Source organism: Peromyscus maniculatus, chromosome 2 (genome assembly GCF_049852395.1).
Source record: "Peromyscus maniculatus bairdii isolate BWxNUB_F1_BW_parent chromosome 2, HU_Pman_BW_mat_3.1, whole genome shotgun sequence".
Taxonomy (NCBI): Eukaryota; Metazoa; Chordata; class Mammalia; order Rodentia; family Cricetidae; genus Peromyscus; species Peromyscus maniculatus.
In genome coordinates, this window is record NC_134853.1 from 128,072,749 (window position 1) to 128,089,472 (window position 16,724).

Here is a 16,724-nt window from a genome sequence, read left to right on the forward strand (position 1 = left end):
CCATCACCATCTGGCACCCCTGTTATTTATTTGTTTTTATTTTTTATTTTATTTTATTTTTTGGTTTTTTGAGATAGGGTTTCTCTATGTGGTTTTGATGCCTGTCCTGGATCTTGCTCTGTAGACTAGGCTGGCCTCGAACTCACAAAGATCCACCTGGCTCTGCCTCCCAAGTGCTGGGATTAAAGGTGTGTGCCACCACTGCCTGGCTCTGTTTCTCTCCTAGACTGAATCAATCTCATGTAGTCCATGGTGGCTTTGAACTCACCGAGATCCAGACGGATTTCTGCCTCCCAAGTGCTAGGATTAAAGGTGTGTGCCACCACTGCCTGGCCTCTATGTTTAATACAGTGGCTTTTTCTGTTCTCTGATCTTCAGGCAAGTTTTATTAGGGTACACAAATGTATCACCACAGGAAACTGAAACAGGAAGGTTTAGTAACTCTCCACCTGGAGTTGCTTTGCCTGGGATTAGAACCCATGGCTTGGAATCTGCTTCGCCTCAGACACCACATTGCCTCTCGTAAAGTTCTAGAGTGCAGGGTCTGATGTCCAGCCAGTGCTTAATAAGCAGTAACTACAGCCAGGGTAGAATTTCCTTCCCCTTCCCTTCTCCACCCCAGGAAAAGGGGTTATGTTAGCGAGCTGTGTGTGGCTCAAAAAGGGCATTCCAACATGAGGAAAAGCTGCCATGGAGCCCTCAAGGTTCTGGACAATGGCATGCTTTAATCAGAGTCTGGCTGTAATTGCTAGGAGGGGCCTGTTTTTGCAGGAGGTGCTAATTGAATTGTTCACTGATTTTCACGTTGGAAGGGTGGGTGCCTTGGCTTCGCATGCTCTAGGGTTGTCGCTCCAGAAGCAGGGAGACAGTCTTGGGAGTGCTGCTCTTTAGGAGACCTTCCAGTGATGGTTCCCAGGAGCTGCTAACAAGAGTGTCTGCTGCCCACGCAGAGTTATTTATGTGGGGAAGAAACGAGTGTGAGGTCAGCTCAGGCACTCCTGAGCTGGAAGTCTGTATTTTAGAGACAGATCACTAGACACCATGCAGAGCAGGATAATCTGTACCCAGGGCATTTTAATACATTTGCTAAAGAAATCAGTGTCAGCTCTTGTTTTGCTAGGGAGGAAAACGTGTTCTTCCAGGGGAATAGTTGGATTTTATTTGATCCAAAAGCTCAGCGTACTTAGACATGTTTGGGTATGGCTCTCTGAAGTATTTCAGTTACGTAATTCAGTTGTTTCAACTAGTAGTTTTTAGTCATTGAGTCCCGTAAAACCATATAGGAGACTGGTCACTACCACAAAGATACATGCTAAGGAATCATTAGATCAGCAAACATTTATAAAGCACCTACTGTGTGTCGGGTGCTGTGCCAGGCCCAGGAAATACAGAGCAGAAAATGGGTGTGAAGCAGCTGGGTGGAGGTGGCACATGCCTTTAATTAATCCCAGCACTTGGGAGGCAGAGGCAGATGGATCTCTGTGAGTTCGAGGCCAGCCTGGTCTACAGAGGGAGTTCCAGAACAACCAGGACTACACAGAGAAACCCTGTTTCAAAAAACAAAACAAAAGCCGGGCGGTGGTCGCGCACGCCTTTAATCCCAGCACTTGGGAGGCAGAGCCAGGTGGATCTCTGTGAGTTCGAGGCCAGCCTGGGCTACAGAGTGAGTTCCAGGACAGGCTCCAAAGCTACACAGAGAAACCCTGTCTCAAAACAAACAAACAAACAAAAAAACCATGAAGTACTCTGATAGTGTGCTTGCTAAAAGTTTGATGGAGACAGAACTATCTGTCATTTGCAGTGTCCATAGCGGCCACCATCATCTATGCCTATGCCTGGCTCGTGCCCCTGGCTCTCTGGGGCTTCCTCATGTGGAGAAACAGCAAAGTGATGAACATCGTTTCCTACTCGTTTCTGGAGATCGTGTGCGTCTACGGCTACTCGCTCTTCATTTATATCCCCACAGCAGTGAGTACCCTGCCAGGTGGAGTCAGCGGAGCTGTTTGGGGTGGAAGATTCAACAGAGTATTGGGGGGGGGGGGAGGGCTCATTATTTCCATCCTGCTGCTCCCACGCCCCTGGAGGTTCCTTTTGCATGCAAAGTGCAGGATGAATGAATGGGTGTGGGGAAGGCAAGGGCTCTGGCTGTGTGAGGAGCCCTGGGTTAGCACCATTCATGGACATGCTGGTGGAGTGCTCTGCGAAGCCACATGGCAGTTCACGTCCTGCTGCTGAGCGGCTCGGGAGTCCTTTGTAGGCATAGGAGCTGGGGATGAACAGACACCTCTGAACGCTCCCTCATGCTCTCGCCTTGTCCAGGTGCTGTGGATCATTCCCCAGAGAGTGGTTCGTTGGGTCCTCGTCATGATTGCCTTGGGCATCTCGGGCTCTGTGCTGGCCATGACCTTCTGGCCAGCTGTCCGTGAGGATAACCGGCGCGTCGCCTTGGCCACCATTATAACGATCTTGTTGCTTCACGTGCTGCTGTCCGTGGGCTGCTTGGTACGTCCTGACGGTGCCCTCGTGGGGCGCTTTTAAACGTTGATTTATTGTGGGTGTACTGGTGTAGGCACATGCAGGTAGAGGTCAGTCAGCTCTCTATTTCCATCACATGGGTTCTGGGGATGAAGCTCGTTGCATTAGCCTTCCCCAAAAGCATCTTTATCTGATGAACCATCTCTCCAGCTCTCTGGGTGTGTATCATACACAAGTGTCAACACTTTGCAAAATCCTCAAGCTGTTAGATACAGTAGATCGCTTTCTCTCTCTCTCTCTCTCTCTCTCTCTCTCTCTCTCTCTCTCTCTCTCTCTCTCCCTCCCTCCCTCCCTCCCTTCCTTTTTTCTTTCTTTCTTTCTTTCCCAGACAGGGTTTCTCTGTGTAGCCCTGGCTGTCCTGGATCTCACTCTGTAGACCAGGCTGGCCTCGAACTCACAGAGATCCACCTGCCTCTGCCTCCCAAGTGCTGGGATTAAAGGCGTGTGCCACCACTGCCCGGCCACTGTGGTTTTTTTAAAACTGACACTGTGACCCAGACATCAAGACTGTCCTGGAAGGAAGGTGGCAAAGGTGTGAGGACCGGGTTGTAGTGTGTGGCTTTCCTGGCTTCTGTGATGTGGTTAAGATTCAATGTCTGGCCCGAGAGGTATGAGTGGCCACATGTCTCTCTACAGGGCTGGGGAACAGGATGGGGGACTCTGCCTGCTGCTGCCTTTTTGGTTTCCTGTCCATGGCTAGACAGATGTTGGACATTTAAAGTTTCCTGGCTGGTTAGAATGAAGGAAAAGAAAAAAAGATTTCATGGGTGGGAAGCTTAAGATTGGAGTCAGTCATAGACAAGTGGATTGTTTCTGAGGCACACAGTATTTGAAGGCTTTTTGGGTGGGCCTGAGTGTCCTTTCGGGGGGAGCGTATGCTTCTGAGTCATGCAGGCCCAGCAGAAGCTCTGTTGTGTGGTATCCGTGTGAGCCCGGCTGTCGTTCTGTGCTCCTCGGAGTCTTGCTGCTTCATCTGTGATCTGACTGGCGACTTCCCCCATAGGCTGCCTGAGAATCACACACTACATAGGAAGCGTGTGACCTAGAACTTGTCCACTCACTGCCTCCAGATCTGTTTGTTTTGTTTTTGTTTGATCCTAAGGAGACATGCCCGAGCTCTAGAGATGCTGCAGTGCCCCTGGGAACCCTTCTGTCCCCTCTCCTGCCGAGACCTCCCTCCTCCTCTGTGTTCTTAACGTTGTCAGATGGGCTGAGGTGAGGAGGAAGGCGGAAGGAAGGAGAGGCCATTTTTAAGTCTGTGAGGACTAGAGAGGAGCGAGACACATTGAATAGTGGACCGAGGAAGTGTCATTGTCATCATTAAAGACACATTTCAGCTGGGCAGTGGTGGTGCACACCTTTAATCCCAGCACTCGGGAGGCAGAGCCAGGCGGATCTCTGTGAGTTCGAGGCCAGCCTGGTCTACAAAGTGAGATCCAGGACAGGCTCCAAAGCTACACAGAGAAACCCTGTCTGGAAAAACCAAAAAAAAAAAAAAAAAAGTCACATTTCAGGGGAGATGGCTCAGCTGTTCAGAGCATGGGCTGCTCTTGCAGAGGAACTGGGTTCAGTTCTTAGCATCCATATGGAAAGTCACAACCATCTGTAACTTCTTCAGTTCCAGGGGATTCAATGTCTTCTTCTGACCTCCATGAGCACCAGGCACACATGTGGTACACATACATACATGCAGGCAAAACCCTTTTACACATGAAGTGAATTAAAAAAAAAAAAATTGGAGGGATGGGGATGTGACCTAATGGTAAACTCACTTGCTGTACAGGTGTGAGGACCTGAATTCGAATTCCCAGCCCCCACATAAAAAGCTAGGCATGTGGACATGGTGGCATGCATCCTTCAGCCCCAGCTCTTGGGAGGCAGAGGCAAGCAGATCTCTGTGAGTTCCAGGTCAGCCAGAGCTACATAGACCCTGCCTGACTCAGGGGGAAAAATGCTTGGCATGACTCCATGTGCCTGTGACTCCAGCATTAGGGGCTGGAGACAGGCTGATCCTGGGAGCTCACTGGCCGGTCAGCCTTACTGAATGGCAAACTTCCAGTTCAGTGAGGGATCCTATCTCAAACCAATAAGGTGGAAGGTATGTGATGTTTCGTCCTGTTTTCTACTTGAACATAGCATGTGTGAATCTGCATACACACACACACACACACACACACACACACACACCCCAAATCAAATCAAATTAAATGGTAAAAGGACCCATTTTGGGGTTGGGCCATAGCTCTGTTGATACAGTGCTCGCTTAGCCTGCACAGGATCCTGGGGTGTTTCCTGTACCACATGAACTGGGTGTCGTGGTGCACACACACCTGTAATTCCCTTACTTGGGAAGTAGAGGCAGGAGGAGGGAAACTTCAGCTTCATCCTCAGCTACATAAGGAGGTCAGACAGACCTTACCTAAAAAAAAAAGTCTGTGGTACCTGTGCCAGGACCTGCAGGGTCTTTTACTGCCTAAGACACCCCCTTCTCAGGTGATGGTACTGAAGGTGAGATTTTCCTGCCCGTCTTGCTGCTCAGGAATTTTCTAGAAGAGAGCCAATGATGAGATGGCTTAGTGGGTAGAGACGCTTGCCGCCAAGCTTCATGACCTGAGTTCGAGCTCCAGGACCCACCTGATGGAAGGAGAGAACCAGTTCCTTCACATTGTCCCCCGATCTCCACACATGCTCTGTACCTCTCATGCTCGCCCCTACACTAATAAATACAATTTAAAGGTAAAATACTTCTCTAAAAGAGAGCATCATTATGAAATGGAAAGAGCGCTGACCTGGGAGGAGCTCAGGGATGTAAACTGAGGCAGCTTAGCTGTCACAGCCTCAGTTTTCCTTTCTGTCCGGGCTTCAGTGAGAGTCAGCACATGGCAGGAACCTCCTCCTCTACTGGGAAAGGGTTCTTCAGGTCACAGGCGTCAGCAGAAGTTCCCAGGGCCACTCTGCTGCAAAGTGTAACCTAATGCTCTCCCAGGAGTGACCCAAGGTCACACAGCTCATTAATTGACTAGGGCTCTTGTTTCACACTGTGCCCCTGGCCTTGGTTGGTCCTCTCCCTGGGCCATCTGTGGCCTGAACTTTTCATATCATATACTCGGCTAAGGTAGGAGGAAGGCACATTCTACTCAGCTCTGAAAAGTCTCCTGATCCAGGCACCTTGGGCTATGGGCAGAGGTGTCCACCAGGAGAAGGGCCCTTCTGGTGAAGTTGCTGTGTTCTGGACAGAGGGAGGGAGCCCTCAGTGGTCAGAGGTTGAGCCAGGGCCCTGTGTTGGACATGGCTTCTCTCTTCTGGGGGAGGGGTCATCAGAAGAGAGGAAGCCAGGGATCCAGTCCTGCTCACCCACCCCGGCTTTGGTCATTTCCCTACTCTGGACTCCTTTCTCTTCCCGTAGGTGAAGGGGCTGATCATGCACATAATTGCACTGTCTGCCTGGTTGGGAGGACTGGATGAGATATGCAGCATGAGAATTATGACAAGTTAGCCTGGTCTGGTGACTCACACCTGTCATCCCAGTACCTGGGAGGCTGAGGCCAAAAGAGGGCCACCAGCGTGTGGCCTGCCTGGGCTTCAGAGTGAGCTCTATGCCATTCGGAGGTCTGCAGCAAGACCCTGACTTATGAACAAGGAGCTGCTGGGAGGGTGGCTGGGTTGACAAAGTGCTCCCAGAGGACCCAGATCAGTCCCCAGAACCCATTTAAAAAGAGCTGGGTGTGGTGCACGCGTGGGATCCCAGACCTGGGGGAAATGGAGACAGGTGGGTCCCCGAGGCTCACTGTCAGGCAGCTGAGCCTACTTATTGAGTTCTAAATTAGTGAGAGACCTTGTGTGTTTTTGAAAGGGGAGGAGGAGAGTGCCGGAGGAATAAACTTGAGCTTGGGCTCTGACCTGCACACACATGTTCACGTGTCCCTACACACCGCATACAGGTGAACATGCACACAGACACACATACACAGAAAAGGAGAGAAAGAAAACTCTATCTATTCATGTAATCAGAAGACATCATAATTATTGAAAGTGGGAGCAGGAGTTGGCTGGAGTCACTTGGGCTGAGGGGTGCCAGCTGAACCAGACAGCCTAGCCTGGCCTTCTCACTCTCCCTTGGGAAACCCGGGCTGGTGTTTTTGTCTGAGTGCAGTGATGTGTGTGGCAGCCCCACACCTGCTGAGGCTCCCCCAGGACTTGTCTTGAAAGTGATCTCCACACACACCTGGCGGGGACAGCGGAGGAAGCATCCAGAGGGTGGGTCCTCAGTGGGGTTTTCGAGAGTCAGACAAGCCTACGTTTGAATGAGCACTGCTGCCCTCAGAGAGACCGGATTCTCCTGGCCCACAGTGCCTCAGGATGGGCCGGACTGGGCACAGACGCTGCCAGATCACAGGCCGTGTAGAGACTAGAAGAGAGTGCCTTTTAGAGACCATCTTATCAATCTTTTTTTTTTTTTTTCTCTCGAGACAGGGTTTCTCAGTGTAGCTTTGTGCCTTTCCTGGGACTCACTTGGTAGCCCAGGCTGGCCTCGAACTCACAGAGATCCGCCTGCCTCTGCCTCCTGAGTGCTGGGATTAAAGGCGTGCGCCACCACCGCCCGGCTCCATCTTATCAATCTTTTTACAGATAAAACTGAAGAGGTGGGGAGAGGCCGTTCTAGAGCCACAGTGACAGTGGCCAGTGCAGGTGAGAGACCTGGGCCATCCGGCTCTGAGGCTCAGATAGTCCTGAGGAGAGTTTCCTCCAGCGGCCGGAAGAAATCTTTCCTTCCCTTGCTGACCTACTCAGTGCTCCCGGAAGAGGTCCTGAGGAGCCCAGGATAGCATGGGTACCCTGGCCTCTGACTCACTCATGTCCCCCACACAGAGGAATTTCCTCTCTTTGTGCCAGAAAACAGCTATAAGAAAAGCCTTTAAAAGTAGGTTTGCCCTGGGGATGTGATAAGCTAGGAGGAGTATATGGGATAAGGCAAAGAGAAACAGGAAGAGATCTGTTAATAGTGTCAAGGCTGGAGCAGTCTGGGAAACCGGCGCATGTTGTGTTAGCGCCCTCTTCTGGCTTGATAAGGGCAGAGCTGCTGGAAAGAGTTCTTTGCACCTTCCTGAGCCACCAATGCCAAGGGCATCCTGAGCCTCCGGTAGTGCTTGGTCTAGTAACAGTTTCACCTTCCCTTTGAAGGGGAGCTCAAGGCTAACAAGATGGCTGTTTTTCGGGGCTAACACTAGCGTCCTCGGACCTCAAGCAGGAGGGACGATCTTTGCTGCCTTCTCTCTCCCACCACCTCCCGATTCCTGACCGCTAACCCGGGTGGTGAGTGGAAGCACTCCTCACACTCTTCATTTCCAAGTACTAGGGAGTGAAGCGTGCCCAGCCCTTTCTTTTCAAGGTCCCTGCAGAGAGTCAACCAGCTGGTTCAGCAACAGCCAGCTCCTAAGCCTCTGGCCACTCACTATCATGCCAATCCCGATGAGACGCAGGGGGACACAGACACAGTAGTTGCAAAGGTGAGCTTTGGAGCCAGGTGAGCAGTGCTGTGAGTCTGGCTCCGCTGCTCCTCCATGCCCTACTGATGGTCCACGTCTCTGTGAGCCTCGGTACCTGCACCTGTCAGGTGAGGATCATTGTAACAGCCCCTCAGGGTCGTTGGAAAGATTCAGGAGTACAACATAGCGCACACAGTGAACGCGAACTAAGCTTTAAAAGGTTGAGCGAGATAGACATACAGACAGACTGGTGGCTGCAGTTTGGTGTAATGACAGATGTGATGGGGGGGACCCCGAAGACTGTTAATGTGGCTCCTGGAAGAACACTCACCTGGCTCCCTGCTGTCTCTCTTTTCCGGCAGGCTTACTTCTTTGACGCCCCAGAGATGGATCATCTCCCAACGACCACAGCCACTCCCAACCAGACAGTCGTAACAGTCAAATCCAGCTAACAGAGAATGCAGTTTTCATCGCGTGTGGTACGTTACAAATGGGCAGGGGCATCAGCTCTGTGTTAGCATGAAGGACAGGAGGCTAGACCCTGTGTCTTGCTGCACACCTTCATGTGGGTGTGTTTCTGTTGTTGAAGATTGCATTTTGAAGTCCATGTCCTGTCTCCCTGCAGAGCTGGCAAGCGTGGGCTCTTAGATCCCGGGCAATGGAGTCTGCTGTCATTATACTTACCTTCTCTACTTCCTGTGTATTTTCCAGTGGCACAGGAGGGTTCTTCATTTCTTAACTGTCCTTGTGATTTTTCTGTATCTCTGTGGCTTCTCAGGCTGGCCTCTGAAACCCGTGTTCCGATCTCTTGAATGACCTCCTGGAGTCTCTAAAGGCTTCTGAACTTTTCTGCTTCATTTCTTCAGGGCCTCTGAGGTTCTCCCTCCATGGATGTTAGCTGAGTGGGTTAGAGTGCAAGGAAAAGATCCAGCGTCATAACACAGTCTTTGCTTCCTCTTCTTCCTCCTTAGTGGACCAAGGCTGAGCCTTTTTTGGTTGACAAGTTCCCATGTAGCCCAGGTTAGCCTCCAATTCACTGCATAGCCAAGGATGACCTTGAACTCTTGCTCCTCATCCTGCTGCCTCTGGTTTTCAAATGCTGGCATTACAGCTGTGTGCCACCATACCCAGGATGCCTTCCCCCACTTCCCTCTGGGTGAGGATTGAACCCAGAGCCTTGTACAAGCTAAGCAAGTCCGTTATCCTATACACTCCATGGTGAGCTTTGGCAGGGAAGGGCAATAATTAGTTAGGATGCTATTTCTCATGCCAAGCATCTGGGTCTCCACCTATATTTGAGTTTTACAGAGTAACACACATTAGTGAATGGGTAAGGATGGCTGAGGATCGACCCTTAACGTTTTTGTCTGTTTCTTGAGTTTTCGAAGTTGGTTGGGCTTCTCCACACTTCAGTGACTTTCCTATCCAACACTGTGTTATCTTCTTCCAGATGACAAAACAAGGTGGAAGATCTCCCACTTTTTTTTTCCTCTCCTCTCCTAGAGAGACAGAGATGAATGTGTGATCAATGGCATTTACGTACTTACGTTATGAAAGAAATTAAACCTTTAGTCAAGAGGAACATTTGAAAGATATCAAAAAGAGAAGATCAGGTCGTAAAACAAAACTATTGCTGCCTCGGTCTCCTGCGGCCCCACACAGCCTTCCACCACGTCACATGGTGACTGGCACCTTCTGACACTGTAAATGCCTCCTGCTTCATTCAGGATAGGGGAAGCGTCTTTGTGTGGCGCCCGCGGTGGTACTGACCACGGCACAGTGCCGTCTGTCGTGACCAGACTCACCTAGATGCCCCTGCCGCCCTTCGGCCTCTCTCCTCAGCTCACAGGCGGAAGCAAAGGTGCGCTTCGTCTGGGAACCACCCAAGGCCTCTCAGGGCTGGCAGGAGCATGGGAGTCTCTCACGTTGGTGTCTCTTCACAGGTCCTGGGTTTTCCCACGCTGAACATCTGGTCATTGCTGTTGCTGGAATGCATCCACACTTGCAATTTCATTGTCTAGAACATTCCTCCCTTCCCACAGATGTCACTTACCTGGTGATCCTGTCACTCTTTATATTATGGATACTTTTGTGCTCAGAACACTGACTGTCCGTGTGTCCGTCTGCCTGTCCTCTAACGCGTTCAATCATTCAGCCATCATTTGCCCTCTGTGGACCAGTGTGACTCCCTGATTAGAATCGGCTCCTTGAGAACAAGGGTGGATTTCCTTTTCCACCACATAACCTGGTATACAGCAAGTGCTCAGTAAATGTTCGTAGAGCGAGCACATTTGGCCTCACTGTGGGCCAGGAACCTTTACTCTGTTCTGTAAAGACTGCTGTGCGTCAGTTCCTGTCTGCCTGAGCTGCTGACTCCCAGGACAAAGGGTCTGTGCAGTGACCAGCGGGCTAGCCGTCAGATAGAGTTCGAATGGAGGCTTCTTCCTACCTCATGCTTCCGAGGTGCCTTTGAGCCATAGGTAACTTATGTGTAAGGTGAGGACGACACGGCCTATCTGCGGAGGTCGTGGTGGAGCTTAGCGACAGTTTATAAACCCCTGAAATGAAAGCCACCGTCCCCCTGGCTGGTAATTTATATTGAAATTTGGTGATCCCCATTGATACTTTATCTCCCTTTCATAAAATGTGTGGGGATTTTCTTTCTCATTGACGAATTCCAGTTGTAAGCCCTTCAAGTTAACAAGATGTGATGGCTAAAGGTGCCTCCAGTGGCCTGGGAACGGCTCCCTAGCTGAGGCCTTCCTTTCTTCTCAGGAATATGCAGTTTAGACTCGAAGGCCAGAGGAGGATGGTTCCTGTCCTCATCTGTGTGAATGAAGCTAAGACCAGAGAGTACAGTTCCTTGCTCACAGCCACCCCAGTTTGGTGGCAAACCAGCACACACCTGTCCCGGTCTGTTTTACAGACCCCACACCTGTCCCGGTCTGTTTTACAGACCCCACACCTGTCCCGGTCTGTTTTACAGACCCCACACCTGTCCCGGTCTGCTTTACAGACCCCACACCTGTCCTGGTCTGCTTTACAGACCCCACACCTGTCCCGGTCTGTTTTACAGACCCCCTTCCAAGTCACTGTCTCATTGGCATCTCTTACCAGACTTGTCCGTGATTGGATAGATGAGGAGGGTGAACACGTGTGGGTTGATTGTGGTCATCCACTGCTGAGAGGCAGAACTGGAACTTGAACCCAGGTCTTGGAGAGCCAGCTTCTGAGTTTGCCTATCCCCCCCAGTTTTTAGAGATGATGTTCTTTCTACATCTGAAACCTGGGGGCCACACTGCTGCCATTCAGAATTTTTGTGGTGCCCTCTTGTCTGGTCTAGAGAGCTGTAGTCTGAAGTACCTGCTTCTTAACTACATGTATGGCTCATGGCAAGTCTGTGTCCTGTGTCAGTTACCTGTTTCTGCCTCCCCCTCCCCACCTCCCCAGTTTCTGTGTGCTGGGGAATCTGGGCACAGCTTCTCCCTCACCTCCAGGTCCTCTTACATGGCTGTGGCCATGTGCAGGCTGGACCTGGGCTGATCCAGAAGCCAGACTTGGGGAAGAACTCTTGACTCCCAGAATTGTTGGCAGGGTTCAGTTCCTCGTGGGCTGGTGAGAACGAGGTGGCCTTGCGGGCTGTTGGCTGGAGGCTGGCCACCCTCGGATCCTTGTCATATGATTGCATACTCCGTCAAAGCCAGAAACACACAAGGGGTCAATAAGAGTCTGCTAGCCAGACGGAAGTGGCTGTCGTACGCAGCATAGACCTGGAAGTATGTCTTTTCCTTGTTTCCTTTTGTTGTTGGGAGCAGGCCACAGGTCTAGCCCATGCTGAAGCGGGGGAGGAGGGTAGACAAAGTCACGAGACAACCATTATTGAGGCTGTCTTCCATTCTTTACCCAGTGCAAACCCATGGTGTATGCTTTAAGTATTTGCCCAGACTGTTGTCAAGCTCTATGGTAACTGTCGAAACTGAAGTCTTTGAAGAAACATACATAGAAGTTCTAGTATTTTCTTCCCACTCTTCAGTGGGTTGGTGTGGAGCCTCTTACTTTAGCATGAACACACAGTGGCTTGTTTACATCATGACTTAATCGTCACTCACTCAGGTGATCCTGCAGACGGACTCTTCCAATGTTAATGAAGAAGGTCTTGGCAGGGCAGGTCCCTTCCTTAAGCCAAAGTTCTCAGGGGTTGGACAGAATCTTAGGTGACTTGGCCTCTGTGGGGCTTGGCCTGGCTGGCTTGAACAGCACAGGCGACTGGTGCATGTTGGGAGGGCGAGCCAGCGCTTGTGAGGATGAAGGCATACAAGGACGATGGTTTCTGTGCTGAGTCAAGTCTTCATTACGACTCACGTACTCACCGAGGAGGTTCTGTGAGACTTAGAAAGCCAGCTCTTGTCTCTGCCTCAAGGATCCTCAGTCTGATGGGCTGATCCAGCCTAACAGGTCACACAGCATGGTGTGAGAGGGTCGTTACTGAGGTGGGCGGTCAGCTGAGCCCTGTAGGGCACAGGGGGATGACCCAGGCTTCACAGGACGGTCTTGGTGTTTGGACTGTGTTCTGAAGGTGAGTACAGCAGCCGGTTACTCACTTCTGGAGGAGTAGTCCACACCCCGTGGCTTGGGAAAGGGGACAGTCTGGGCTCTTCAGTGTGACACAGTGATGCCCCAGAGGTACACATCTCTCAGAATGAGAAACTCTTGAGTCAGCTAGAGGGGGACAGAGAGAGCCCAGGGATCCTTTGCCTGTGTGCTTGGCCTACATTACCCGAGATCAAGCTCGCGAGGGCTCTGTTGACTGACTCCAGAGCAGAGACTTCAGGGCTCTTTCTACATTTCACAGCAAAGGAGCTAGACACACTAACCCTGGCCCTGTGGTCCTCCAGAGAGTTGGTGCGGGGTCCAGGAAGTGACTCCCCAGCCTGGCCTACACAGAGCTGGCACCTCCGGGCCATGCACAGATCTGTGAGCTGGGCTAGCTCCATTCCCGCGTCAAGTCTCCAAATGAGATAGTGATGAACGGCTTCTTTGCCGTCTCCGTGGCAGGGCATCCATCGCTTTGCCAATAAGAGGGGCCGTCCAGAGGCCCGGGCACTGCAGATTTATGAGCTGGCTGTGCCTTCTGCTGTAAGCTCTGGGCTCCTAGCTTTCACCGGAGAAAAATGACTTCAAGTCTCAACAATAACCTTCCCTGCATAAATCTGTGCGTGAGGACAGCTTAGCGTGGAATGGGTTCTTCTGAGAACATTAACCTCTTCTCTCCCGGGAGCACTGGGATCCGAGGGGAGCCTCTAATTACCGGTAAGCAGGGAAGCTGCCCCAGAAAAAGTCACTGACTGCCGCCATCCTTTCTTGTTACCCGAGTGGCGGGGCTGTTTCTCCTGTGGCAAGCCCCTGGGAAGGTCTGCTCTGGCTTGTGGGATTGTATGGAAGACCACATCCGGGCTGAGGCGCCTTCCCACGGGCAGTGACATGGATGTGTGTCCAGAGGAGAGCAGCCAGCAGCCAGTCACACGGCAGCGTGACGAGCGCTTTAATAATAGATGAGCAGAGGGTTTCTGGTGAGGCCTTTGTAACTAGAATCCTCCTGATTGGACACATGGATTGTTTATAAGCTGCCATCTTGAGTCTCTCATGTCACAAGCACTGACTTTCTTTTTGAATGTGTGTGTGTGTGGTGTGGGTGTATGTGTCATGGCACACGTGTGGGAGGCCAGAGGACATCCTGAGGGAGCTGTCTCTCTCTTTCTACCATGTGGGTTCCAGGAATGGAACTGATAAAGGCAACAAGTTCCTTTGTCCTCTGAGCCATCTTGCTGGCCCATGAGTGCTTATTTCATAAGTTAAAGGTACAAACCATTCCCCGGGTTTCTACACATTAATACTTTTATTATGAAATCAGCTTTGACTTTGTGATGCAAGTTCCCTGAAACCATTTTAAAAAAAAAAGTTGGGTGTGCCTTTAATCCAAGCACTTGGGGGCGGGGGTGTGGATATAGGCAGATCTCTGTGAGTTCAAGGCCAGCCTGGTCTACATAGCAGGTTCCAGGTCAGCCAGGGCTACATAGGGAGACCCTCTCTTGAAAATAAATTAAAACATACTATTTTAATTAATACCTTGAGAATTGTATACATTTGGTCATATTCACCTCCACTTCTGACCCCTCTCAGGTTCACCCTCCATGAATCCCCCTTGGGCATGTCCTCCAGCCTGCGTGGTTGCACCCCATCACCCACACCGTAACCTGTCCCTCCCACACCAGACACGTCAGCAGTGCCCTGCCCGGGAAAATCTCTTTCCAGTCCTTGGGCTGTTGCTTTCTCAATTTTCTCCCTTGTTGTCTTTCTTTGAGGTAGATTGGAGGCCCCGGGATGCTAGCTGGCCTTCATCTCAGGTCTCAAGTCTCTCCATGACTGACCCATGGCTCCTCAATGGTGTCTTTCTCCGGCAGTGATCTCCGCATCGAGTGCAGAACTCAGGGCCAAGTTCAGGATCTGTGGGGTGGGGGTGGCGGGCGGTCCTGATACTGAAGTTGAAGATCCTTGCTGCTGCTTAGCTCCTGGGATCTTTATCTTGAACCTCACTTTTTTTTTTTTTTTTTCAGTTCTCTCACGTTTGGTGGTGTGTGGCTCTTCTGGACACAACGTCCGCCGCCAGAAAGCAGGATGGGCAACGTCAGCGGGGACCTGCTGTGGCCTTGAAGCCTCGTCCCTGTTTAACAAGAATTAAGTGTTGGTTTGGGGGTGTCAGTCACATGATAGAATCTTGCCTGGTGTCTGCGAGGCCCTGAGAGTCCAACCCTGGAAATAAAATGCAGTGGTGTTTGACGTGTGTCTTTCAGCTCTTCCTTCCCACGTGCTGATCATCACTGTGATCATTGGGACCGAAGGGTGAGGGAGTGGGGTGGGCACGGGAAGGCTGAGGTGGGGACCACTGAGTCCAGGAGTTGGAGGCAAGTCTGGGCAACAGAGGAAGACCTGGACCCCCAGTCCCTCTCCTAACCCCATAATGATGTATAGAGAGGGCACACCTCTTACCTGGGGGAAATCCTCACAGAAATCAGCATTTAGACATCATCTAGTAAGACAAATGGATTTTTGTTTTATTTTATATTTTTGAGACAGCACCTTGCTGTGTAGCCCAGGCTAGCCTTAAACCTCTAATCTTCTTGCTGCAGCCTCCCATGTGATTACAGATGTGTCCCATGCGCCCAGCTGAAAGTTGATACTAGAATCCACTTTAAGCAGAGTCATAAAGGGGTTTGAAGGTAGAGTCCACCATAAGCAGGGGCACCATAAGAACAGAAAACAATATGATTGGGCGCCATAGGGGTATGCATGCAGGTAAGTTTCAGTTTCTTTAAAAAGTGTTTTAAATTTCCTGTGTATGAGCCTTCCCTGTATAGATGTCTGTGCACAAAGTGTGTGCCTGGTGCTCTCACAGGTCAGAAGAGGGTGTCGGGTCCCCTGGAACTGGAGTTACACACAGTTGTGAGCCCCCATGTGAGTGATGGGAATTGAACCCAGGTCCTCTGGAAGAGTAGCTAGTGCTCTTAACCACTGAGCATCTCTCGGGGGCCCCCAGTTTCAGTTCCTTAGACCTCTACTTCTTGTCTTAGTCCAGTGCCTAAGAACAGCATGTAGCTGAAGTTATCCTGTTCCTGCCCGGCTCCCGTGGCCCTTAGACTCAAACACACAGATGCTTTTATTATTTAAATTGTTTGGCCTAATGGCTCAGGCTTCTTGCTGTCTAGATCTTACATCTTAAATTAACCCATTCCTATTAATCTATAAGTTACCACGTGGCTCGTGGTATCTTAACCGGTATCTTAACATCTGCTTCTCATCACACAGCTTGTAAGCTGAATGCTAGTGGCCAGTTCTTCCGGGTGCACTGGCTGAATACTGGTGAGGGCAGGGTGGCTAATGTTAAGGCTTGTGTACCGGACAGAAGCACCCAGCACAGTGCCTGGCTCTACTCCTTGCTTAGTGAGTGCTGGTGGATTAAATGAAGGAAAGCGACACACAAAATGAGTTCAAGAACTTAAGTCTTGACCTGGACCAGCAGGTTCTTCGGTGATTGTAGACACGGAAGTTTCTCTGGCCCAGTGCCGGCCCCAAGGTCCGGATAAATCTCTCCTAGCCGCAGTCTGCAGCCACTTATAAAATAACCACTCAGAGGCTTATATTAATTATAAACTGTATGGCCTATGGCTTCAGCTTCTTGCTAGCTAGCTCTTATAACTTAAATTAACCCATTCCTATTAATCTATATGTTACCATGTGGCTGTGGCGTTACTGGTCTGCCTGTCTCTTGTTGCTCTATCGGTGGTGGCTGGCTTCTCACCCCCACTCTCCTTTCTTCTCCCGTCTCTTTAGTCCGAATGTCCTGCCTAACCTTATTCTGCCCTGCCATTGGCCCAACAGCTTTATTTATCAACCAATCAGAGCAACACATACTCACAGCGTACAGAAAGACATCCCGCAGCAGGTGACAGGTTCCTGAGCGGGAGGACCAGGGAATCAGTGAAGGAGACAGGAAAGCTGGGGTCAGGAGGTCTTGCACAAGCTGTGCCTTATGCCGAGCAAGTTTATTAAGAAGTACAGCCTCTTAGATACGGTTTGCAGGGGGAATGGGCAGAGTCAGCCGAGAGCTATCCCACAGTAAGATGAAATCAGCAGGAAGCTAAGCAA

General features: G+C 50.7%; 1 protein-coding gene across 3 annotated transcripts in view; it reads left to right on the forward strand.

Moving 5' to 3' along the window:
• The window catches only part of Yipf1 (Yip1 domain family member 1), a 33,093-nt gene extending 18,235 nt beyond the window's left edge, over positions 1 to 14,858 (forward strand). For all 3 annotated transcript variants that reach the window (XM_042271558.2, XM_042271559.2, XM_076564658.1), the window contains 4 exons: positions 1,802 to 1,968; positions 2,320 to 2,502; positions 8,384 to 8,500; positions 14,636 to 14,858. In XM_042271558.2, coding sequence (XP_042127492.1) covers positions 1,802 to 1,968; positions 2,320 to 2,502; positions 8,384 to 8,473 — 440 coding nt within the window. In that variant the 3' untranslated portion in view covers positions 8,474 to 8,500; positions 14,636 to 14,858. The remainder of the gene's footprint in view (positions 1 to 1,801; positions 1,969 to 2,319; positions 2,503 to 8,383; positions 8,501 to 14,635) is intronic.
• The last annotated feature ends 1,866 nt before the right edge of the window (positions 14,859 to 16,724 follow it).